At 32.9% G+C, this 27,089-nt stretch overlaps 3 protein-coding genes across 13 annotated transcripts; all 3 read right to left on the bottom strand.

Moving 5' to 3' along the window:
* Positions 1-1,040: 1,040 nt before the first annotated feature.
* Positions 1,041-7,263, bottom strand: LOC100815230 (3-hydroxyisobutyryl-CoA hydrolase-like protein 3, mitochondrial). Of its 4 annotated transcripts, XM_026128531.2 has the most exons (11): positions 7,019-7,235; positions 6,545-6,646; positions 6,322-6,366; positions 6,033-6,085; positions 3,796-3,930; positions 3,609-3,705; positions 3,178-3,307; positions 2,694-2,872; positions 2,429-2,556; positions 2,236-2,337; positions 1,041-1,434 (listed from the first exon to the last, which is right to left on the bottom strand). In XM_026128531.2, exons 1-11 carry the CDS (start codon positions 7,203-7,205, stop codon positions 1,333-1,335), a joined length of 1,260 nt encoding a protein of 419 aa, XP_025984316.1. In that variant the 5' UTR covers positions 7,206-7,235; the 3' UTR covers positions 1,041-1,332. The 4 variants fall into 4 exon arrangements, with proteins under 4 accessions (XP_025984316.1, XP_003525261.1, XP_003525262.2 ...); XM_003525213.5 differs by lacking the exon at positions 6,033-6,085 and having other exon boundaries at positions 6,302-6,366; positions 7,019-7,263; XM_003525214.5 differs by lacking the exon at positions 6,322-6,366.
* Positions 7,264-10,530: 3,267 nt separating this feature from the next.
* Positions 10,531-12,276, bottom strand: LOC100780459 (probable strigolactone esterase DAD2). Of its 2 annotated transcripts, none has more exons than XM_041015721.1 (2): positions 11,824-12,276; positions 10,531-11,474 (listed from the first exon to the last, which is right to left on the bottom strand). In XM_041015721.1, exons 1-2 carry the CDS (start codon positions 12,100-12,102, stop codon positions 11,457-11,459), a joined length of 297 nt encoding a protein of 98 aa, XP_040871655.1. In that variant the 5' UTR covers positions 12,103-12,276; the 3' UTR covers positions 10,531-11,456. The 2 variants fall into 2 exon arrangements, with proteins under 2 accessions (XP_040871655.1, XP_040871654.1); XM_041015720.1 differs by having other exon boundaries at positions 10,533-11,474; positions 11,808-12,276.
* A 1,012-nt stretch (positions 12,277-13,288) lies between these two features.
* Positions 13,289-24,722, bottom strand: LOC100816128 (VIN3-like protein 1). Of its 7 annotated transcripts, none has more exons than XM_006580396.4 (6): positions 24,438-24,722; positions 23,350-23,417; positions 16,380-17,007; positions 14,981-15,291; positions 13,671-14,868; positions 13,289-13,569 (listed from the first exon to the last, which is right to left on the bottom strand). In XM_006580396.4, the coding sequence occupies exons 2-5, from the start codon at positions 23,378-23,380 to the stop codon at positions 13,673-13,675; spliced, it is 2,166 nt and encodes a 721-aa protein (XP_006580459.1). In that variant the 5' UTR covers positions 23,381-23,417; positions 24,438-24,722; the 3' UTR covers positions 13,289-13,569; positions 13,671-13,672. The 7 variants fall into 7 exon arrangements, with proteins under 7 accessions (XP_006580459.1, XP_014631376.1, XP_014631374.1 ...); XM_014775890.3 differs by adding an exon at positions 18,922-18,967 and having other exon boundaries at positions 13,289-14,868; positions 24,438-24,720; XM_014775888.3 differs by adding an exon at positions 18,230-18,328 and having other exon boundaries at positions 13,289-14,868; positions 24,438-24,720.
* Positions 24,723-27,089: the final 2,367 nt, after the last annotated feature.

The raw sequence follows: 27,089 nt of genomic DNA, 5'->3' as shown, positions 1-27,089 counted from the left end.
ACGACCAGGTTCCTTCTAACCTTGGTTCTCTTCACCTTTTGGATGTTTTCGGGAGCTGAACTCCCTCGTTCTATTCAGTTGTAGTTTTTGGGCTTAAATTATTTTGAAAAAAAAGAAGAAGAAGAAGATAGTATTGAGGATTTCTTTCCAATAAGGTATTTTTAATTATTGTCCTCAAGACAAAGATGGGAGGTTCTTTTTATATGGTGTCTTTGTTCTTATTATCATATTGCTTTTTCACAATTGACTTTTTGCTTTATTTATTTCGTCAGATATTTTTGTCTGTCATTATTTGAATTCTATAATCTATACCATAACAATTATCTCTATTGTTTTATAAGTATTATAATACATGACGCACTATCTTCTTGATCTACGGGTTGTTTTGATTTGACTATTAGTATTAATCTTCTTCAAACTCCTCCTGTGAAGTTGTTGCTAATTCTACCATAAATTTTCATTTTTCTGCTCAGAATAAGGCTTCTTTTTCTTCTTCAATGTCTGTTCTTGATCTCATTTTTGCAAAAATCTTTATCCATTCATTTTTTATTCTTTTGATTTAACCAATACATCAACAATCAACAATTAAGCTGAAGAGTAGTCCCATGATACCTGTTTAAACTTAAAAATAACAATTTAAAAAAATTAAGAAACAAATAGAATTTGCTTCTTAAAAAGAAGTTTTAAAAAATTAAAAGAAAAAACAATTTAGACAAACATTAAATAAAGCATAAATCTGCTTATTTTACTTTAAAAAGTGTTATTTTAATAAAAATAAGTTAAAAATAAAAAACAGATTCATAACCTAAATTATTCTCTCGCTTGCTACAAAGTCGATACCCAAATAAAAGTCATCTTATCTTTGAAATACTAATAATTCTCTATCTTCTAGGGAAAAAAATGTCCATAATCGCTTCAAAATCATAGAACGATTTTTGGTCATTTTGGGGATTTTATAATTGGCTAAATTTAACGCATCTGATTAAATTAAAATTGGATAAATTTAAACAATGGTATCTGAAAAAAATAAGATTAAAAACTATGCAAAATTCTTAATGAGATAATTCACGTAAATTCATTGAGTACATTTAGAGAAGTTGATTGAGGAAACTAGCCTTCATTTCTTCCAAATGGGTATAATGGAAGCAACATGATCATTTGACCTTTCCAAAAACATGGACCTCATGTTATCATATGACGACAGTACAAGCAACACGCTGGTCCTGAACTGGAAGTCAGACCCAATGAAAACACCATCTATTTATTTTATGCAGTGTTTACAATTCTATAATGCATTTGAAGAAATGAGAAGAGTACATTTTCCTTCCAAAATTACACTCTCAACTCCCCAACTTCTGGTCCTAAAGGTTTAAAGACGGCTTCCACTTCACTCGGATCAACTTCCTCCAAGCTTGATGGTTTCCATTTTGGGTTCTGCGGGAGAACAATTATTGATTATTGGATCTATTACTGAACAAGGAAAATGCATATACCAAATAGCGAAGTATAAAATAAATACCTTCATGGGTTAAACGAAATTTAAAAGTATTCATAGCACTAGCAGTGTGACAAACCGAAGGAATTATATGCAGACAGAACCAGATATAATTTATAAATACTTTTAACTGTAAATTCATATGCAGAGAAATCAAATGTATGGGGCATATTTGATTTTATTTTGTTTTTTAAAATTATTTCATGCAATTATTTCACAGAATAAAATTATCAAAAACATGTTTGAAAATTTGTGTTTTAAGAAGTTTCGGAAATTGAGGGCATTAACTATGATGGTAGAAGTGGTGCTGGTGGTGGTACTTTGAAGTGAGACTAGAGAGACAAAGTCAAAAGAAAACGAAAACAGCTAAAAAAAAAAAGCATCCAAACAGGTTTTTTGTGCTTTTAGTTTTTTAAAAACAAAACTGTTGAAAAACAATCAAACAGACATATGTATTTTCAACTGAAGATTCTCAAGTGTTTTCCATTCCAACCTTTGGTGGAAGGAAAGCATTAGTACAAATACCAAGGACAAGCATAATTTTTGCACGATTTCATTTCACCAATAATATCTTAAGTACCCCACAAGACCTCAAGGTAAAATATAGGATAACTTTTAGTGACCACTTATTTTCAGCAGACAAGTCAATTGCACCTCAGATTTCCTGGCTTAGCAAACAGCTAATATTGAAGTTTGACAAGATTAAAAACATACAAAGCATAAGAAAAAAAAAAAAGAACCTGATCCTTGGCCACCAGCACTGCTCGGACACCTTCTGAAAAATCATGTCGTAGTGAAGACCTCAAGGCAATACGATACTCAGTTTTCATTACGCCACTAAGCTGGAATTTCCCAAATGCAGATGGAAGAGGCATAATTAGTTTGAAAACATGGAAACTAACACCACCACCTCCCCTAAAATAGAGTGCTTACCGTGGATAGTTCGCCGTCATTATTCCCCACTGCAGAGGCAACCAAAGAGAAGTACTTGTAGGTCAAGAAAAGGGAAAAGGGAGCACCTTTTCCGAGGCCTTGGAGAGCTTCATTAGCCCACTCCACGACTAGAAATAGAAAAAATGCAAGAATGTTACAACAACTAGACTGGCAATTAATGTAATTTCAAACATTGTTATTAATATACACAAAAAGAGTATCTGGGCATTCCAGTATAACACCATGAATATGTCAATCAGCATACCATTAGGGTCAGTGCTTGACTGGTGTTTTTTTAGCTCCTCAATGATTTCAGTGACTGATTTATTTCCTCCAAATGTAGAAACTATCTGGGGTAAAAGCAATTTCAACTGTGCCTCAGACTCAGGGTTGGACTCATATCTTGCTAAAAGTACTTTGATGTCCTGATGTGGATCCTGGGAACTATATAACCAATGAGTTTTGTATAAGATCATTATATCTTTGATGTTTGAAGACTCGTTTGCATGCACTCATTGCAATTTTATATAATATACTTCATGACAAAGACAATAGATATGATAGATTATTTCAACAAACATACAAAAAGACCTTGAGCAAACCGTGCAATGCATCCTCTACATGACACAAACATGCCTATGAAGTATTATTATTTAATGGGTCCAATTCAATCTAAACTGATGAAGTCAATGGGGGCGATAATCTTAGAAAGAGTCTCGAGAGCTGTTCAAAGGTTCAAGCTAACATACAAGTTTGTGGCCAAGAGGGCCTCCTTGAATGAACCTAACTTTCCAGATGGCACATAGTGTGTTCCAAGGCCAAGATATATTGCATCTGAAGGAGTAGAAATCCTCTTTCCAGTCAATCCAAGATAAGCACCTGCAATTAGTAAAATTTTCAAATTAGCGTGACTCAGAATCCAAAGAAAGTAAATGGAACTGTGGAAGAACTTTTCAACAATATAAAAATAAACTAATTTTAGCTGAAACCTGAGACCACATCTAGATGCTTTAACAGTGTGGCACACATGTATTTATATGGCAGATTATGACAGAATAGTGCACACAAAAAATGAAAGAGAATCATTGGTGTTTTAACAACCCTCAAATCCACATTAGCTAGTCTTATAAAAGCAATAGCGAACTACAAATTTTGTATTAATTTTAAAAAAGAGAAGTACCAACGGATCCTTCCCCTGGACTTTGAGCCGCTATATGAGCAAAACCTACATCAGGGAACAAACCAATTCCATTTTCTGGCATCGCAAGAACAGTTCTCTGTAAATGTGTTTGAAAAAAAAAAGGTCAATCAGGATCTAGCACAGCAATTCATGACTAAACGAGGCAACTATTGCCATGCGAGCATACCTCTGTTATGATGCGATAGCGGCCATGACCAGATAAACCAATTCCAAAACCCATAGTTATTCCATCCATGAAGCTTATGTATGGCTTCTTGTAATCAGAAATTTTGCATATCAAAGAATACTCAGCAGTGAAGACCTAAAATATGCAACATAACAAGTACATCATTTTTATGTAGTACATTAACAGATAATGCAAAAATACAAGATGCAGCAAAATGCATAATTGCTGATGGCATTGTTGTCAAACTCGATAATTAACTTGTCTAGGATTAAGGTCCAAAAATGCAATAACTCCCAAGGAAACTTGGACCTCACCAGACCAAACTTGTGTGAACTCAACCAGGATCAGATGAACTCGCTCAAAATTGTGATTCCAAGGCTGCTTTAGCAAGTCTGCTTTAAGTACAGAAACAAGCTCTAAAAAGTCCCCAAAACAGCACCATTTGGCCAAATATTTCCCCTTGTTGGTTCCTATTCAGCAACTCTTTTCATTACAAGTGCATTTGTTGATGCAATCCTACCCCGTAAGGGCATTGGGTAGAAGACTCCAAGTAGATTGGACTAGAGATCCAAGGGTAGGCCCTAGGGTTCTCATGAGTCTTAGGGTAGATTTCGAGCCCATGGGCTAAGTATGAGCCCGCGTATCTTTGTAAATATTAGAATAGGTTTTTCCTTCGTCTGGGCCTTGTATTTTGGCCATTCTAGTAGTATAGGGTTTTAGCCTTATATTTCGGGGCATTTTGAGTAGTCTTTGTAGTAAGGACTTTTTTTTGTATTTTCATGTTTTTTATCATGGAGGTGAGCTTAGCTATTATAAGGGGTGTGTAGCTAAACTCTTCTCAAGGAGGTGAGCTTAGCTATTAGAGAGGTATGTGTAGCTAAGCTCTAGCTTCTTTAGGAATCTTCTTAAGGAAACTTCTCAAGGAGGTAGCTTAGTTATGAGAGGGGTGTGTGTAGCTAAGCTCTTCTTATCCAAGGCAATTCCTGGTGGTGAAGCTCCTTCTTCCTTGGCTTATTCCCTAGTGGATGGTGTCTCCCCTCTCCTCTTCTTCTTTGCCTTCCGCTGCATCTCCATGGTGTAAAATCACCATTGAAGGACCTCATTGAAACTCAAAGATCCAGCCTCCATAGAAGCTCCACAAGCAAGCTTCCATCATTTGTCTCCTCCTTTTTTGTTTTAGGTTCAGAACCAGCATTAGTTGGGAATTGAAAACTTAAGAATTTGATACCGATGCAAATTTTTTGGGTCTAGACTCCCAACTCTAAAGTTTGTTGTTTTCACCTTATTAACTTTTAATTTGGTCATTTATGTATAATTTTAATTTGTACTATCATACTTTGTTACTTCAGTTTGTTTTATTATGAAGTTGGAATGTTGTTTCTTTATTAAATTATGGTATTATTTTTTTTAGATAGTATGACTAGTTTTTCTAATATTATTTTCATATTAGGTTAAATCTTATGAGTTGAGTCTGAGTCAGGTTTATGAACCTTCCACGGTTTTACCTAGACTCTCAAGTTTGATAAACTTGGTTGATAGCAATTAGTAAGAAACAGAATGCAATCCAACTGGCAACAAAAACTGTCTAAAATCAACCAAATTATTACATATGCAGTTCTGGTAGTCACACACTAAAACACCCAAAGGAAGTTCCATGTCAAGGGAAAGAAAAGACTGTCAAAAGGGTAATCCTATAATGACAGAAGCTGGTGCATTCCAAAAGATAGGGCATTAATAGGAGCTGAACTGAAAGCACCTTCTGGTCATGGCCATACCAACACCTGAGCAGAGAGATTGGTCACACACCTTCAGGAGTGAGGATACCTTGTGTGGCCTTACCCAAAAAAAGTTGCAGAGATGGCTTCTTCATTCACAGACTAAGATTGCATGTTTTACACATTTTATTTGGATTTAATACACATTTTGGTAAACAACTTAATTAAAAAACTAATTCCATAAGCTCTTACCAAATGAGTTATTTTAAAGTTACTAAAATAAGCTAAAAGGAGCTTATTTGATAAGCTTCTCCATGAACTGGAAGCACCTTCTGGCCATGGCCATACAAACACCTTCAGGAGTGAGGATACCATGTGGCCTAACCCAAAAAAAGTTGCAGAGATGGCTTCTTAATTAAAAAGTTGCAGAGATGGCTTATTTATTTTGCATTGGCATTTTTTTGATAAAGTGAAAGGGTATGAATCTGAAGGTATATATAATTACAAAGGACACAACTAGACCTCAATCATATCTGATAGATGGTTTTTGATTGTTATCTGCTTCACATCACCACCTGCAGATAAACTAAGATCTCCGTTACCGAGTAAGAAGTCGTTGAGAACAGAGAAAACTTATATTTGATGAAACACAGACTATAGACCAGTAGGATAGCATTGAAAGAAGATGATGATGTTGACAAAGATGCAAACAACATATCCAATGATGTACAAATACAACTGGATAAGCATGTATATTAATACACTTGAGGTTAAAACAAATAATATGAGACCTTCTGCACTAAAGGAGTGTTTTTGTCCTTTTGTATTTCAGCAACAACCCCTTTAATATCCATACCTGCATTGACCACCAATGGTGACTCTCAAAACCTTACCTAGCACTCAAAACCAAATAACCTCAAATCGAAAACAGAATATCTGCAAAAGAAGCTAATTTTTAATCTATTTAGGCTACAAACGCACGTTGTATTAAAAGATTAATAAATTATGTATTTCCCCCAATGCCTCAATCATACCAGCGCAAAAGGCACGAGGCGAGCTACTATCAACCAGTACGCATTTGACCCTTGGATCAGATTCCCATTCATCAAGATAACTTTTATACTTTACATCCATATCTGCACCAAAAAAATGAAATAAAAAAAATAAACCCACATAACTCAGAACTGCAAAAGGGCAATAATTTAAACCCATAAAAGAAAGAAAAAAGAAAGAAACAGATCCCACTCCAGTTTATCTCATTCCATGTCGAACAATCAATATCCAGAATCATAATTCCCTTCAAAATTCAATAAAATTAACGCAAATTTGGCACTCTGACACTAAACGCAGATATGAATTTTCAACTAAGCCATGAGCTCCACAATAATTGCGTGTTGCTATAAGAGCGAGTTCAACTAAACAGTCCAGATTCCAAAAGAAAATCTCCGAACACAATTCTCAACTTAATAGCATGCATAATTATGGAAAAGAAGAAGAAAATGAAAAACCTAGGTTCATGGCGTTGAGAGCTTTGGGGCGATCGAGGGTGATGACAGCGACGCCGTTTTGATGAACAGTGCCCTTCACAAATTCTTCGGCCATAGCGGAAAATGCTCGCAGAGAAAAGGAAGGTTGGAAGCGAGAAAAAGTGAGTGAACTCAGAAAATGTTGAACTCTGACAGCACCCACTAGCATCCTTTTCTGTGATATATCTGTGAAAACGAAGACGCATCTGCTACTTGTTACATTACATGTTTCGTTTTAGCCTTGTGACCCTTTTGCCTCTATATTTTCTTAATATTTACTTGCCTACTTAGTTGTTCGTTTTCTTCTTTCCAAGGTTAAATTAGTCAATAAACTGCAAAAGGCCCCATACGTGTGTACCCATGTACCATGTGTCTAGTCATTACTACTTTTTGTGTTGTATTGATAATTATTAGTAATATGAACATTTATGACGTGCCATATTTATTCCCTAATGTTGCCATTAGATTAGGCAAAATGATACACTTCTATTAGTTCTAATGTTTTGTTAGCAAAAAAGTGTCTCCTCGATATCAATTTTCAACATAAATTCTGTCAAAATTGATTTAGGAGAACCAAAGTAAATTTTAAAATTAAAATATATATATATATTAAGGAATCTTAACAACAACGTTTATAACAATATTTACATTTACATTATAACTTTTTTAACAAGAAAAACTTATATCATTTCCTTCAGAATAAAAACATCAATACATGTTGGAATAATATCAAGAGCAAGAAAATGAGTGACATAATTGATTTGCCTCTAAATAAAACTAACCATATAATTTTGAATAGTATAAAACCCTTGATTAATATCAAATGCTAATAAAAATACTTTTAAAAGAATAAAAATAATAATAGTATAAGTTAAAAAAATCAAAAACATATTTAATTCTTAAATTTATTTGTGTTCTTGTTATGAAATACGTTTAGACAAGATGGATTTTAGTAATCACGTGAAAAGTCAAACTTAATCGATAATGAAGAGGTCATGACTAAACCTAAATTCAAGAAAAAAAGTTGAAGTTAACACGTATAAAAGAGATTCACGTAAAAAGTAAAAACTAACTTAATTAACACAACTACTGAGAGAATATCATTTTCACTCTGTTATTTCCGCTAAAATGACAATTCGAACTGCCGCTATAACTCATGTTCAACTACGTCTTTGGATCACCATCATAACAGTTCCAAATCATGCTCCAGCTCAATAAGAAAACAAGATCCCAGGACATGACTAGCCCGACAAGGCCCAAACAAAGCCCAACACACCCATACTAAACACAATAGTCACAATTATAAGTATTGAATTTCATTTGGGTGGCATTTAGTGGACAAAAAGCTTTTACTTTTCCTGAAATCTTAAAGCGAAAAACTATTATTCCCGTGTTTGGTATGCAATTCATAACATAAAAGATCATTAGGAAACTATGCTTACCAGAAATCAATTTTAACTCATTTTCCTGCAAAAACATTTCCAATGGGGAAGATAAGAATCTAACTTTTCCAAATAGAAAAAAAGTTTTAATTACATATTTTATATGAATTTTTTAATTTTCAGGAAAAATATTAAAATTAACCAAATGTATTTTACATATTCTCAAGAATTTGCTTTCTCAAGAATCATGATTTTCGGATATAAAAAATTTTCTCCCCTATCAAATGCCCACTTAGATATCACTTATCTTTTTATACTGAATTTTTTTATTTTTTCCTTTTCAATAAAAGTTGAAAACAAAAATTCTCTTTTACAAACAAAGATACAATGGCTATGCAACCTTTTTTTGTCTTCCTTGAGGAGTGTGTATAGGATTAGAATTTTAAAAGACTTTTTTAGTATAAAAAAATCATTTAGATTTTAAAAAGACTTTGTGAAAATGTAACGATTTTTAAGATTTTTTAATAGACTTTTATGATTTGGATTTTGTAGTTTAGATTTCAATAGATTTATAAAACATGAATTCATAAGATTTGAAAGGATTTTCTAAATTTACAAGATTTTAGAGGATTCCATAAATTTTTAGAAAATATTCAAAATTATAAGAGTTTATAAAAAAAAATTGGTAATATGCAAATTCTTCTTTCACTCATAAAAATTCAATGAACCGTTTCATGAAAAATAATAAAACGAGTCACGTGATCCTTTTTTTATCCTATTCTATTTAACTTTTGAACATAGTCAATTTTATTCAATTGACAATTGAAGCTAGTAAATTAGGTTTTCGTTATTATAAGTTTTTTTCACAACAGATGATTGTATTTGTATTAATAATGAAAAAGTTGAATATGTCACAAGGAGTGTCATAAACAATCCCAAATAAAAAAGGATAGAATTCTCATGGGCCAAAATGTCTACTTGACTACAATACATATCAAATTATTATATTTGTATTTTAATAATGAAAAAATTGTTACAGCAAATAGAAAGAATAAACATTTTGTACATGACAGTCGTAACTTTTTTAAGGTTATTAAAGCATTGAAAGTTATGAAGTGTTACACATGAATGTTTATATTGTCTTCGAAGAAAAGAGAAGGAATTATGAGTAATGAGAAGAAAAAAAGAATTCACGAAAGTCTCAAGGTTTTTTGTAAGATTGTTTGATGTATATTTTTTTTATTAAAAAATCACATAAAATTCATACTAAAAAAATTCATCAAAAACTTTATTTTTTTAATACTAGAGGATTTTTTTTTTCAAATTATAAAAAAAATCTCAATTGAATACTATTGGATTTCATTGTAATTCTTTAAAAATTCCAATAATCATAATTAAACACCACAAAACTGATTTATGTCATTTAAAAATCTTAAGACTTTTTTTATTAAAAAAAATATTTTAAAATCCTTCAAAATCTTAATCTAATATATCACCTAAATTTTTATTTTGCTCAATCCATCTTCTAGTTTGGTTGTAGTGATTTAATGTATACAATATCAAATCATATTTCCATAAACAAACTATTATTTTATACAATATTCACATTTAATAATTATCATTTGAAATACATACATATATATATATATATATATATATATATATATATATATATATATATATAAAACATATGAAAAATACAAGTATCAATTCAATATTAACATATTACCATTAAAATAAATATCACCATACTTAATTTCATTGATAATATTAAAGCTTAGACACTTTTTTATATAAAAAAGTATTACACTAAATACATTTAGATATTTATACATTACTTGTAAAAAAATATTATATATTAATTAAGGATATTGTTCCGAGATAGAATTTTCTCAATTAGGTTAAAAGTTGTCTACCTAGAGCAGCCTGTGTATTCTCCTTTTGCCCCTAGGTCTAGTGTGCATTATATAATAGGCAGTGTGAAACTATAATTTTATCGTATCTTAAGATATAATAAGATATAGCATAAATATATTAAGATATGATACTGATACAATTATAAATAAATACAAATCAATCTTAGGAATTTAAATGTTCAATTGACAATGGACCCAAGTGGTATCTTGAGTCCATACTCGGCTTCAGACAGAAGGATACACAATCCTTCAACCTTAAATGCATAGCAGGGAAACGCTTAGTATTACAGGGTGTGCATGTTCGAGATCCACCCAAGTATACAAATATATTTACATATCTTACAAATACTTAATATTAAATATAAATATAAAAAACAATAATCAAACATTAATATCCCATGCATCACACCAGTCTGCACACTAATTAGTTAACAAATACAAATATCACACGGTATTTGGACACGAACACATTGCTTCTCCTAACAGGAAATCTAAATCACTGACGTTGATCGCATATATGATATATCTCGATTCATACATATTTTTTTCGTTATGAGAATAAAAGTAGAGAGATTATGTAATACAATGGGTAGTAGATAAATGTTTATTTCTTTTTGGAAGACTAGTAGATAAATGCTACTATCTTTTTTGAATATTTTCTTTAACATAATTTTATTACTTATATATTTTTTGTCCTCTTGTTTTATGAAGCTAGAGCACCCTTGAGCACTTCAACAAACTTAAGGTGTGCAGTTAACTGGGGGAAATGGCCAAGTGTGTCTATGATCTCCAAAGTAACTTTCCCTTTAATTTTGTTTTCCATGTAGAGTGCTACGTTGTGTGGAACAGCTGCATCCTTTTTGGTCTGAATGATAGTGCATGGAGTCTCGACCTTGTCAAGTATCTCTCTCCAATCAGAATAGAATATGGTCTTGGCTAAGGAGAGAGCAACTTCACCTCGCATTCTTTTCAAGCACTTAGCACTTTTCATATTTGTTCACAGAGACTTCATTAGTTGGATCCGCTATTAATGAGGCGAAGCCAGAAGCAAAGTTTTCATAGTTAGTCTCTCTGTTTGAGAGCAATTGCTCAATATCTGAGCTGTTAAAGCCTCCCTCATAATCATCTGAATTTAGAAACCTACATATATACCAAGAAGTTAGAAGGATTAATCTTTTTACACTTAAAGCCAAAGGTGGAATAAGAGTAAGATATATTAGAGGTATTTGAATTTTAATTACAATCATACACATGACATGAGTAAAGGTGAAGCAGCTTGACTTGATCTATTCCGGGTCAAAAGACATTTCGTAGTTCATACCTCTAATTAAATTATTATGCTATCAATAGCCTCCTTTAACTGATCATGTTCATAGTAAGGAACAATTGAAGTTTAACAAATCCAAGAGATCAAAGCAAGGGTAACAAAACAAACTAATAAGTAAAAGTTTAAGAAAAGAATAAGATGATAACTTGGGGAAGCACCAACGAGAATGAGGGTCTTGAAGAGTTGAGGGCTTTTGACAGAAGCAATGCAACCAATCATGCCGGACATGGAGTGACCAACAAAAGTGACAGCTTTGAGGTCCATTTTATTCAGCAGAGTGATCAAGTCATCAGCAAAGCCTTCCACAGAGGAATACTTGACAGGGTCATAGAGATTCTGATCCTTCACAGTTCCAGCAAAAGGCCAATCAAACGTAATAAGACGGTAATTTTGAGGAAGAAGCAAAGGAAGGATTTTGTCCCATATCCGTTCCATAGCCATGATTCAAGGCAGTTGAAAGCCCCTTTTCAGTTGCTGCCATGCTTGTTTTGGGACTTGAGAGTAAAGACTACAGAACTACAAAACTTAGTTTGGCCCCTATTTATAGTAGCATATATGATAATTTCAACTAGTGTGATTTTATGTAAATATTTATATATTTGAGGGAGAAAAGTCACTGCCGACAGCGCCGTGGGAGCGATTAGCGACAGCAGGACGTGATTTGAAGACAAAATCCTTATAGTTACTTGTTTAAGCCAAGACCCAAAGGCCTTAATTTTAAAATCACCCACATAAAATATTGTTATGGTAGCTTCAACTTCAATGTTGCAACTGTCACTGGCAATGGCACAACATTAACTTCTCAGAAATTTTACTGTAGGAATCGACTCTTTATCCTTCCCGGCAGAAATTTTGGCTGACCAAAGAGCTCAAATGAAACACGGGTGACCAGTCAAGGTGCAATTTTTCTTCTTGGAAAGTAACATTTTGTTCGCATATCAGTTATTCAAACTTGTCAAATTATTTGGTAGACTTTATTGTCACTACTTTCCATTAACCCATCTCTTTATATTTCTGATTGGGACAAAATGAAGTGTAGAGGTCCAGCTTTCTTTGTTACGAAAACGTGTTTCAGGCTTTTGATATGCTGTTATGCACTACTAAAAAACAATAGCTTTAAGATTTCTAATTTTCAATGACAAAAGCATCACACGGAAAAAGGTCTACACTTCGATTTAATTGGCGATTTCGGACTTAAACCAATTCCTCAGAGATCACTAGTTGACGTGTTTACGGTCCGTATGCAACACTCAATTTTACGAAGAAGTGACAGAGGAAGATAGTGTAGAGGCAAGTGCAACACAACGATTTTAACGAAGAAGCAAAAGAAAAATATATATATATAAAAAACGCAAAAAATCAAAGTACAAATAAGTAAAGAAAACATGCGTTTTTAATTCATATATGCTGTGGCTATTCAATTTCATGTATTTTACGTGCATCTGAGGAAATAGACGTGTATCCAAACAAAGTCTAAGTTGAACCTTGGCATGCAGTCTGCTATAAGACGTAACCCCATAAATCTATTGTCTAATGGCAGCAGCTTTACCCGCAATTTGAAGCAAGCATTTTCATTTGCCAGCTCATCAATATGAGGAACAATAAGATGACAAAAGAATGCAAGTATAAATCAAATCACCAATTGAATCATGTACCTTCTTCAGATAAAGGTTATGAGAGTTTCAATATTAATATCTTCCGTAATTAAATTCATTACTAAAAATAATTGCAGCAATTTAGAAATGACGTAATGCCTCCTACATCCTGAAACTTCATGTCCATAAATCCTCCCTCCTGGGAAAAATGAGTTACTGTTTCTGAGATCATCAAAGCAAATCCTTTTAGCAAGACAAAGCTTGTCTGCAATAAAAATGAATCCCTTGGAAGGTGATTAATTTTAAAAAATGCCTGTACAAGGAAGGCAAAAACAATCAGAGGGTGACTTTTTCTGACAGAAAATGATAAATGGAAAAGTTGAAGCAAATGGCAAACTTGAATAACAGGATCACCCTTAATTTGATGCCCCAGCTTTACTACAGAATCCACTTCTTAGCCTCTTGTTGGATATAATATCAGAAAAAGAGTCTACAAGTTGTCCTGCCAAACTACCTGGATCATCGATAAGAGTTTGAATGAAGGTATTAACCACCCTGCGTTCTTGCTCTGTTGCCCTTAAACTAAACCATGTTAGCAATTTCAACCTAAATTCATGTTTGATGTGACCCTCACATTCTAGCCAACGAATTACTTTCACACAATACTCAAAGTTCTCATCCAAGGAACAAGAACCATCAGATATGCGTAAAGGAGAACCATTTATCAAAGTGCTGTCACAATCATGAGTCTCTTCGTTTGTGCTTGCTATCCTTTTCTTGCACATATCTATGCGAGAATCAACAGCAGACACTTCTCCTGTTGGCCCATGGGTCCAGGTCTGGGAATCCCCACTCCCATGTGATCTTGCTAAACCATTTTTCTCTAGATCATGAGAAGCAGCATCATCATCTGCCTCAACAGCTTGCAGCAAAGAGCAACCGTTATCTTCATCCCTAGAATACTCAAAAGGAGGTGTTAGCTCTTCATTTAAATCAGGAACTGAAACAACATTTAAATCAAGGCCTCGTGAAACTGAAGGCAACTGTGCTTCTGGAATTCTAAGCTTATCCACCATTTCACTTTGTCCACAGCAATTTTTCACATTGGCACAGCAAAACTCTTCCAAGTAACCTTGTTCTTGAGCCCAAGCAAGACGCAAAAATTTTCCAAGGTCTCGAACCTTGAATCCATAGCCTTCCATTGTGGCATTGGGCCCTATCTTGGAGGCCGAAGAATTACCCCTAGTTAGAAGGTTCTCTTTTTCATTATTCATAGCAACAGATGAAGAGGGATTGTTTTTAATTATCTCAATGCTCTTGGTGAAACACTTAGCCTCAGAATGACCCAAGTCACGTGTATCAGTGTAAGATATAATCCGAAAAGTATATTCTGTGCAAGGCTTGAGGTTGGATATCAAAATCCTCCTCTGAGATTTGGGAAACACGGAAACAGGATCTTTAGTGGGTGATTCATCCCAACTCTTGTAATACCAGAGCTTGTATCCCTTAATTTCCTCAGAACATATACTTGACATTTCAATTAAAATGATTTTGGCTGAGGAAGTTGTTACCTCTTCAAAAACAAACTTGCAAGCAGCAGGAAAAGAACCCTCTGCAAGTTATAAAATAGCATCATGAGCCAAATAAATGAGACTGAAAAGCAAGAAATTTAAGCTCCTGCCCCCAAAAAATATACAAATAAAAGTTAGAGCACTAGTTTCTACCTGTGGAATCTGAATTTACATTGGGAACAGTGGCAAGCCAGCTATCAGCTTTCTCGATAGCAAGAGAGCAGAGTTTCTGTATATCACTGGCAATATGGAGTCTGCTGACAATGCCTCGAGCCATCTTGGAAGAAACACCATTGACAGGACCAACTTCTGTCTCCAGTTTAGCCTTTGCCTCTTGTACTGTTTGATGCAAATCTTTGAATTTTGAGGTTCCATCCAGGAGCCTGTAGCTCAAATATATCCTGTAACAGAGTACATCTACACGCCGGGCATCCTTAGCTATATTTAGCTGCTTCTTCCAGCATCTGCCAATAATAAACATGAGTTACCAAGGTCACCAACATGGGGCTGGAAATTCACTTATTAACATACATGATGCAACTGGTTTGAATATATTATACAGTATACACATCTTTTGAGGAACTGAACAAGGCCATAATAGATTTCAATTCTTTTCATAAAGACAAATAGCAAAAACTGCAATAATATGTTGTTTGCTTTGTTGCTGCAAACATGTCGAATTAGCAAATGACAGACAGTGATGCAGAAAACATAGGCAAATCCTTTTTTAAATTCTTTAGCACATTAGTATATTCAGAATGAAAGTCAAAAAGAATTATACTGTTGAAACTGATGGGAACAAAGCTACGTGCAGTTATGACAGTGATTGGCAAAAAGTAGGAGCAATTACACATTAAAATAGGTGTAATAATAACTATTGATATTTTAAGATTAATGCACACGGCTTAAGAAATATTTGATATTACTCGCAAACTAAATATTTAGTCTAAAATACCCTCATTTAATATCTATGATGGGAGTAGTTGTGGAATAGATTGTAATTATCTAGAACATGTTAAATAGGGGGTATATGTGAAAGAAAATAATTAATGAGACTTGGAGTCTGTAAAACATCAATAGTTTTGGTCCGGAGTAAGTGTTATGTTGATGGTTAGGGCAAAAAGTTAAAAGCAGTTACACATTACTATTATTTATATACGTGTGTAATAGGGGAATAGGGGGATATGCGTGTATTGTTTTCTAGTAATTTGGACAGAGAATTCTGCTCTGTAACTTGTAAGAGTCTATGATTCTAGGACCGCAAATTCTGCTATATTTTGTGTGATTTAATATTACTCTTCTCCAATATATAAATTTTTGTTAGATCAGAAATTGCTAAAGATTCACCAAAGTCTTCATATAGTATATATTGACAGCAACAACTAAGTCTTCCCAATAGGTCAGTCAGCTACATGAATCAAACAACACTATAGTGTTCTATTGCAAATCATGTCTATAAACCAAACAAAACTCCAGTATACCAATAACAAAAAAATGGAACGAGGAATGTCAAATATCATCCACAGCACAACAGGTAAACATAATTACTTACCCAAGTATCCCAGTAACTTTACCACAGGACGCACAACAATAGCCACCATCTAGTTGCATCAGTTGCCCATGATCAACAACTCCCACCTTTTCATGTTGAAGGGCACATTTGATATGGCAAGACAACCCACAGGAGTCTCCTTGAGCAGATTCAGATGTGCATACCAACCAAAGACTAGGATCCTTGTTATCATCAAAAAGGTGACAAATACAGCAAGAGCATCTTCTACAAAACGTGTCATCCATAGACAGAACCGCCCTACAAGCAGCATTTTTACAAATCCAAGTGTTTGAATGGCCAAAATCAGAAGACTGGTCAAGAGGAGGTATGATTCGAGTAGGGTTTTCACCCTTCCGAGGTTGCTTTCTAGGGGGCTGATGGCTGAAACTAGAAACTTTTTTCGTGTCTTGTTTCTTAGTTATCTTACTGGTTGACTTAGTTTCAGACATTCTGCCTTTTGATGAAATGCTTTTTTTGTCCTTGTCAAAACACATTTGAAGAAGTTCCTTCTTTGGACCACATTTTAGGAACTGCTGAAGAAGTTCTGAACTTTTTGAAGCACCATCTGAATGGCCATTTTTTTCTGGAGTACTTTGCACACTGGAAGAAAGGCTTTGAACACCAGAAACTGGAGAAATAACAACCAATTGTAGAAGTATTTGGTGGAAACAACAAAAATTAAACTTCAAACTAATATAAACAATAAAACTAGGACTCATAAACAACACAAATAGCAAAGCTAGAATAAGACTATGTAGGGAGTAAAATATATGAATGCAATAAATGATGAACTGAATTCAGGTTCCATCAAAGAAATGTGAATATAAGGGTATTTTTTGTACAGTTGAATGACCAATGGAACTAATGCTTTCTACAATTTACTGCATTATTCAAGAGTCAGGACATGTTAACCCTTCAGATCAGATACAACAGAATTGATTCAATTTCTTTTCACAAAATAAAACCAGTCATACTTTCACCCATTTTTAAGCCTCAGATTACAGCATCATACATGGATGATAGACTTAAGAGTTGAGTAAGCCAAAAATCCAACAACTGGAACTAACAACACCAAATTATATAGCTAGGTATCATGCATGCATCAAGCAGTTGTTGCTACAGCATCAGTATTAGAACTATGCCTCTAATGGAGAAAAATAGACCTACCCACCATTGGTAGCATGCTTCGTAACTGCTTTGTTAGAGGAAACAATCACTTTTCTTTTTCAAAACCCCACACAAAGCTGGAAAATTTTATTATTTCTACAAAATAAGCTCAACCAAACATTCACACATCTTGCCACAAAACAGTAAGAATACAGAAACAGAGGACAAGAGAATAAGTATAAAAGGATGAACAAGCTAAGTGCAGTCCACAGAATTAGAAAGTAAACAATTTGAAGAACTTAAAAGGAGATGTACGGAAGTGGTTATCTGTGTGAGCATGAAAGAGCTAATCCAGGAGACAACAATTTACAAATGATAATGTGCAAACTACAAGAAAATTGACAACATTTTCATGTTATCCAAGTTCTGTTGCATACTTTCATTAAACTGCTTTGACAATATAGTTAATAAAAACCATTTGACAACAAATATTATCCATTAGCTTCTTAGAGGACAATGGTTTATATAAAATATTCCCCTCTTCATCAACAGAAACAACATGGAAGCAATCCACCTTAAAATTTATAAGCTTTCAACATTTGCAATAATTGATGTTTAAATTATGAGATACTAATACCAAACTACATTAGGCAAAATCATTCAAGATGACCAGCCAGAACAACACAAGTATTAATCAATTATGGCAGTTCTACTTCTACATGAACATCTACCAAAGAAAAGACCTGAAATCAAGTTCCTCCAGTCAGATTGCACAGATTTTGAACAAAACACTCAGATTATAAGCTATCAAGCAATAGGAGGGGTAAAAGTCTTGAGCCATCCTGAAAATGGATAAATTTATGATATGATCTTCATAATAAATTTCAAATAATAGGATCAGATTTTCAAACCAAAAGTAAGAATATTCACAATGAGGACTCGTGAAGCAGCACAAGTATGTACTCCAAATTAATTCAAATACCTTAAAACTAAATAAAAGAAGGATTAGATGGAAAATTGAAGGGGGTTGAGGGTGGCCGCTAGGAAAGCATCTCTGTAGCAAACAATGTGGCAACCATAGTTATCAATCTCAGATAGCAGGGAATAGCGGACAACTCTGAAAATGCTATAGCGGGAGAGCAGGATGACCACTATTTTAAAAATTATAATACAAACTAAATAATTTATATGCTACACAACAAAATTAAAGAAATTCATTATAAATAATAAGTAGCAGTTCATACACACAATCACCATCAATCAATCTAGGTGTAATAAGAACATAGCAAAAGATGGTGGTTAAATTAATAGAAAAAGAACATAACAAATTAGATAATAGATAAAAATTAGCAGTGTGAATTGGGAAGTTGAAAGGAAGAAGAATAGAAGATCGGAAAAAAAGTCCTAATAAAGTGTGAAGAAGGAACAGAGGTACCTTTTTGAGGAATGGTCAAGGAAGAAGGGTTTCAAATCCTACATCTCTGAATCAAAAAATGCATAAAAAATGAGGAAGAAATCACATTTGTACCCAAAAAACCCTAATCAATGTTATTTTAGGGGTAAAAACAGGTTTTTGAAACCTATATCATGGTAGCGCTGCTATAACAGGTGAAAAGCCGTTGTTTTGGCTGCTATTGAAAACTGCTCTGCTATTTTAATCCTGTAGAAACCTAGGGCTGCTCCACTCTGCTATAGCACAGTTTTACTACTATAGTAGCAACTACTGGAAAACATCCAAGGCTAATGTGTGGTGGATAAATTTTGAATAACACTTAACATAGAACAGGGGGTCTATGCAATTCAAAGCACGTGCCAGAGCTTTATTTTTAATTTACCATGCATATCGACCAATTTGAATTTGAAATTTTATACATTTACATCATACAAAGATGGATTGCAATTATGGATCAATCCCTACGATTGATTAATATGTAATCATATCTTATGTTGGAAAAACGGCTGCTCATAAACACAAAAAAGTGGATATTTTCTTTTAGTCAAATATTATTATTGTAATCTTACCTTATACATATGATCAGTCTCGTATTAATAAAAAAACATGAAATATTTTTAACGTGATAGCTTGTGGGAGTAGAATGATGTACCTCTCTTTCAATTCATTATACTCGTTAAGAAGAACAATAAATTGCAAGGTAAACATGGACAATACAGTAAGATATAATCCCAGCTTCTAGTTGCAGTTCAGCTCAGTGTAGTCAAACACATCAAAAGTGAGCCTAAGGCACTGAGGCAAGGGGCCAATGGAATCAGCGCCATAAGACTTTCGGGTTCAAGCGAGGCCTGCCTTCAGTGCCTCATTGACAAGGATAAAAATTATCTAAAAGCACAACTATCTAACTTATTAACTGTGTGACGTTAAGAGAGTGAACCAACCATTCATGTCTCTTCACCTAATAGCTTAAATTTTTTGAATAGTTGGTTCATGGCATGGAATCAAAGCCTCTTCTGACCAAATTGAATTTTTGCTATGCTGCCCCGATTTTTATCTAAAAGCACAACTATCTAAATTATTAACTGTGTGACGTTAAGAGAATGAACCAACCATTCATGTCTCTTCACCTAATAGCTTAAATTTTTTGAATAGTTGGTTCATGGCATGGTATCAAAGCCTCTTCTGACCAAGTTGAATTTTTGCTATGCTGCCCCGATTTTTATAATAACAAGTTGAATTTCATTGCATGGTAGGTGGACCAGCACGTAGTGATTGTCCATGTTTCAAGCCCAAAAAGGCACTAGCATTAGAGGGATTGTTAGAGATGTTATATAAAACCATAAATGTACGTTCAACTAATAGATTACAGTTCTTGGTGAAATATTCAGAATGTCAGAAGAATAAATAGTAGTCAGTCTTTGGGACTCTTAGCAGCAAACAACATAGGGTTTTGTAAAATGAACACAATGGTCTTTTATAAAAAATGCTATGCTTGAGTAGTTAATTAATATGAAAAATCAATGAAAAATAGTTAAATACTTTACTACTGAAGATTTACATCCCCAGTTTTAAAAAGAACATCACCGTTAGGGTTAATATTTATATCCCCAAGTTTAAGGGGGAAATAATTGGATACTCTTATTCTTATAAATCATTAAAAGGAAAAACCAAGAAATATCCCATTGGAAAAGTTAAATCATATATAGGTCTTATCTAATACTTAATAACCTTCCCTAAATTATAGTTATAAAAATTTGAATTACTCTCATATCACATTACTATTATTATTAGTAGTAGTATTAGTAATAGTATTAATGTATTATTATTATTGTCCTAAATAAGGTAATGTAGAGGTTCACAATTTAAAACACTTCAATATAACAAAGACAATCTGTACTATTTTTCATTTAGTATGACATTATTCCAAATTTAAAATAGAAAAGGAATGGAAAGGTTGTTGGATATTACACTTATGCAAACCATTGCTACAATTGTGTTCTGAAACTACACTCTTCAGATTAAGGGGGAAATACAATGATACTAATTAGTAAGCATACATGCTTATTGTTTAGAATTTATTCAAGAAAAAAAACATCACAAGCCTATCCCTGATGTAACGCCAGAACTAATCTTTAGCATTTATGCTAACAAGGCATATCACATCATTGGAATACTATATTTTACTTTAGCACATAACTACAATATATTTCATCATACAGGTCAAACAAAGTTCACGCAAATGATAAACCAAGAGAGCAGAGGCAGCTTCAACACCATCTTATTGGACCATTTTAGTTTCAAGATTCTTGACCAAGCAGGCACAGAACGTTCACATGCAACAAATCATGAGGCTAAAATATATAATATATAAATATAAATTATAACAATGATATATGGACAAATCACAAAAACCCTTGTAAATGACCAGTTGTACAAAACTAAGTCTTTATCAGAAAAGAAAACACAAGTAACCACATGGTTAGACATAATTGAGATAAATAGCAGCATGATTTTCAATGGTAGAACAATGGTAATATAACAGAAACATTTTTTAACACAGAGCATGGTTAATTCAGTTTGATCATCATGTAACTAGAGTTAGCTTAGTTAGTTATAAGTTAGTTACTCTTGTAATCAACTATATAACAGCTTACTAGTATTAGCTATATAAAAGCTCAATGTATTCATGTAAAAACTGATTTGCTCATTTGAGCATTATCCAAAATAGTATTCATTTTCTCTTTTTTCTCTTTTTTCTCTTTTCCATCTCTATACCATGAATTCTAACATGGTATCAAAACAATACCATTTCCTCTCCGCTGCCACTATCGATCAACCTCTCCGTTCGCCGCTGCCACCGTCCTCTGTAATGAGTCACCGATTCCGGCCAACACCTACCTTCGATCAATCCTTATTCATTTTCTCTTCATATTTCCCTTTTCAATTTTCGATTACATTTTCCTAAAAATCTTCCAATACACAAAACCCTAACATTTTCCCTTTCCTTTTCTGGCCAATCTAGATCACAATTCATGAAACCACCACCCCCAATCAGCTCACCTTTACGTCCGCAACAAAACCCCTATGTTTTTGGTCGCCGCTGCCATGAGACAATTTCTGACCGCCGTGTGCCGCCTTCCTTCGCTGTGAGTGGCAATTTCCGACGAGGATGCATATGGAACTATTGTCTCAAGCTTGATGACAGATTTGATACCCTTGAGTTTGGTAGATCTAGAGGTTCTCTCCATGTCTAGCATTGCCATGTTTTGCCTACAAGGTGTTTGATTAAATGTTTCTAAAGATTTTGAAGATATATTGGCTACAGTTTGAAGTCTTGCACTATTTCAAAAAGGTTCACACCAAATGTTTGGAGACTTATCTTTTCATTGTTTCATTAATATTTGACCTGTTTTGGCTTATTGTTTGCAGCCTTTTAGGCTTGTTTTGATGATTGTAGCTTTTGCCATGTGTGGTGGTTAAGCATTGTTCCTTTGTTTGCTTCTATCCATGGTGGTTAAGTACTGTTTTAGCTTCTACCATGGATGGTTAAGCCTTGGTTGCTTTTGTCTTGAGTGGTTAAGCATTGTTTAGCTTTTGCTCTTGATGGTTAAGCTTTGATGATTTGAGTGTCAGCCAAGTGGCCTTGTTGTTGCCTTTGCTTGGTGGTTAAGCTTTGATTTGCTTATTTTGACCTTTGATGCTTGCTTTGGACTCTTGGAAGAAGATTGAGAAGGTCGATGTTGGTTGAAGACTTCTAGGAGCTATGCACCATGGCCACACCTACATTTTGATTTATTCCTGAATCATTCTATTGTTCTGACATGTTTCTTTATATTTCAGTTTTAGAGATTACTAGTGTTACTAGCATTAGCTATATTTTCAGTTTCTGTATTCCAAGCTGGGAATGTCAAATATTTATTCCTAGCTTGAGGGGGGATCTTAACATAGAGCATGGTTAATTCAGTTTGATTATCATGTAACTAGAGTTAGCTTAGTTAGTAGTTAGTTATAAGTTAGTTATTCTTGTAACCAACTATATAACAGCTTATTAGTATTAGCTATATAAAAGCTCAACATATTCATGTAAAAACTGATGTGCTCATTTGAGAATTATCCAAAATAATATTCAGTTTCTCTTTTCTCTCTTTTCCATCTCTATACCATGAATTCTAACAACATTCAACACACAATTTATAAAGGCAATAAGACTTTTAATCACATGTTCATCTTTCCCAAACTCAAATACCATATCCCACGGTATAGTTAGTAGTTACAATAAATTAACATGTCAAAATAGAATAATAAAACAACACTAGTTAACACTCGACTCTAGATATTCCACACAAAGAGAAAACAAATTATCTTAAAACTTTTTAAAAAGTAGACTCAAGAAGAAACACAGAACCATACCTTTAGCAAGGAACTTCTCTTCTAAATCCATTTATAATTGCTAAAATCTATGACCTAATGGCCCTTTCCTGACAAACACAGAGATATAGCATTACAAGGATGTTTTTATTAGTGGAAACATCAAAGCTGTGTCGTAAGTTACCACTCCACTCTATGCCAAGTATAAAGAAAAGTAAAGTCTCAATTATGGAAATACACCAAATAAAGTTAACAAAGGTAATTCATATATGTTTAACATGGCAAGTAGCTTAAATTCCAGCTGCTCAAGATCAAGAACAAACATCTAAATAGCAATGCTAACACGAAAGTTTTGTTTTTTAAAGTTCGCCTCTACCTTTACTTCAACAAACAAAAAAGCCATGACATTTCACATGGACGATGTAGATTTATATACTCAAATACTTATGGCTCACGAACAGAACATAATAGACCAGCAATAAATGGAACTACAGTGCAGGATAGGAAAATCAAATCAAATTATTCCAACTACAAAATAAACACAGAATATTAAAGGAAAAAAAATTAAAATCACACGCCACTACATCCATTTTTTTCTTCCCCGTGTAATCACAATCCACAATGCCTCATGCAAAAGAATAAAATAAACACAAATCAAATAACACAGAAACCTACCCACAATAATATCTCAAACACCCAATTGTTACGACCAAAATATTTATTTTTAAATACGTATTATTGTACACAGATACGAAAGACAAAGTTAGAAGTGAAGAGTGTTCGATAAGGCCTCGTACATCGCGATTTAACAGATTCTCCCACACGCATTGCACCGTCCGCATTGACGAGAAGTGAAATCAAAGCGAGTTTTTTTTCTTTTTTACCAAAAATAGAAACAATTCCAATATGCGAATATGAACGAAGGAAAAACGAAAACGCGTGTTTTGTTACAGAATTACAAAGCATGGCATGATAATAGAGAAGGAAAAAAAAGTGTATGAACGGAACGAACGAATCTGCGTAGAAAAGAGAGCCGAAAAAAAAAATAGACAAAAATAAGATAAAATAAATAATAAAACAGAAAAAAAAAGAGCAATAATTATCGGTAAAGTTGAGAAGAGAATCTGCACCTTGAAAGAATGGAGAGCGTTTTCTCCAGACAGAGCATGAATGAATGAACAAATCCAAGCGCAAAGAAATTTCTTCTTCGTGTTAGTTGTTTGTTTTGTTGTTGAAGAGAGAGAAGAAGTTGTACGAGTTGTTCACGTTATAGAAGGGAGAGAAGACGGCGAGAGTGACGCGCAGAGGAGCGCGTGCATGGGAAGGAGTCTGAGACTGAAAGCAACAACGGGTTTGGGGATTCTGCTTCTGCAGTTGCACGGTTACCGCGACGCATCTACTTACTCCCACACTCTCATGACTCTATATTTATGCTAACACTGACTCACTACATACGCTTTTTCTTTTTTTTCCTTTCCTTCATATGATATTCACCTCAAAAGGCCGTAACTTAGGTTTGAGAAAATATTTGAATTAAAGTATAAATAATAAGTATAAAATTCAAATTATTTTTTTTCTTGAATAATAACTTTTTTTCTACAATCAAATCACCCCTAAATGTCCTCTCTACAAGGTGAAAACTAAAATATTTTATTCTTCCAAAGTTTTTTAAATTTTTTTAATAAATAAAATAAAATACATTTATGCAGTTGAATCAAAAGAGGAAAAAAAAGTCTCTGTATTTAATTTGCAAGGAAAGGAGAAATTTGATTCCTTCAACGTATATACTACACTTTAAAGGATACGATGTAAAACAATAACTACTGATTAAAAAGTTAATTATTTATGAATTTAGTTTATATACTTGTCTACACTTTACTATTTTGACATTATATGTAAAAATTGTATGTATTAGTTCATAGACAAGCAATATATTTTGATTTTTTCCTTTTACACACTTGGTAATGTTATCGTTAAGACTACTATAAAAACTATTCCAATATATAGTTGTTAAATTGCTAGAAAAATCTTACATGTTTTAACAATCACCGTAAAAAATTTATTGCTTCGCTCTCTCCCCTCTCTTTCACATTCTTTCTTATTTGAATATTCTATTATCGTGGGTTATGCTTTTTGAAGATAAATATTTAGTATACCATCTCATGTTTTTCGTATTAATTGAAAAGTTTAAAAAGTTACAATCAAATAATATATATATATATATATATATATATATATATATATATATATATATATATATATATATATATATATATTATCTTTAAAATTAGTCAAATACACTTCTAACATGTATTTGAGACATGATCTTATGCTTTCAATAGCGAAAACGTTTAACTTAAATTCTTATATCTTTTAATCTATTTTTAAAAAATATAGATTTAATTATAAATTTAATTTGATTTTTTTAAAGGGATTGCTAAACATACTTTGACTTTTTTTTTTTTAGTTGGAGTATGTTAGCAATGTACACCAAATTTTTCTTTACTAGAAGTCCATTAAGTTGTGTTGCTCTAGTAAATTTATTTAAGAGTATTACAGTTATTTATTATTTAATTGTTTAAAAAATGTAATTTCTCTCTCATTTAGCCCCTTTTCCTCTTTCTCTCTCTCCGACTCAGTGAATATTTGAATACACCATGGCCACTGCATCGTCTTCGGCTTATAGCATGATCAATTCTCTTTCTTCTCTCACTAAATTATCTTTCCAAATCAAAAATTAGCTATCAGTATTATCTACCCTTCTTTCTTAAATCCTTTGTCCCTCTCACTTTTATGGGTTTGTTATTCACTATAGCACCTTTACATCTTGATTTACATTACCTATGACAGAGTTTGTCACTGGAAGGATAAAGGGTGCAAGTGAGATACATGAATCAAAGAAGGTGAAAAATAAATTCTAACACAATTAATAAATTACGATTACAAAAATATAGAAAGATGGGATTTGATGGGATTTGAAAAATTATGAAATGTTGGGGGGAGAAGATAAAAACACAAAGAAGATTTGGAAAAGAGAAATTAGTGGGTGAAAAATGAAGAGATAGAAATGCGAGAGAGCAAAGAAAATTCTTATTTTTTAATTGTTTATAAAATTAATTGCATTTTCCTATTATGTCCCTTAAATGAAGTTACTAAAACAAAGAATAAAGAACTGAGAGTATGTTAGCAAACCCCCTTAGTTAAATAAGTTGTCAATTTTAACAATAACAATATAGTAGAATATAAATTATTTATCATAAATTAAAAATATAAATTATGTGTTCAAAATTATTTCTTTATTACAAAATTTAATTATAATATTAAAATTTAATTGATATATTAATAGTGTAAAAAAATTACATCATCAACCAATTAATCACAAAATTTTACATAATTAACAAGTTTGAATCTTATCAAAAGTCACATAAATTATGAATTATATATGATTGGTTGATAATTAAACTCATAATATATATATATATATATATATATATATATATATATATATATATATATATATATATATATATATATGTGTGTGTGTGAGAGAGAGAGAGAGACTGTTTATTTTTTATAAATATTTATCTTATATATTGCAAAAAAATAAAACACTAGTTATTAAATGATTGATTTCGTTGACTCAGTGTTAAAGAATATAAAAAATGCAATTATTTACATTTCATTATAATTAGTTACTCAATTATTATAGATTTTTCCATTTTTTGAAAGATACATTAAACATTAAACAATTATATATATTTAAAACCATAACTATAAAAACA

The sequence above is a fragment of the Glycine max genome, chromosome 5 (genome assembly GCF_000004515.6).
Source record: "Glycine max cultivar Williams 82 chromosome 5, Glycine_max_v4.0, whole genome shotgun sequence".
In the NCBI taxonomy this organism is placed as follows: domain Eukaryota; kingdom Viridiplantae; phylum Streptophyta; class Magnoliopsida; order Fabales; family Fabaceae; genus Glycine; species Glycine max.
This window is presented reverse-complemented; position numbering and strand designations above follow the sequence as displayed.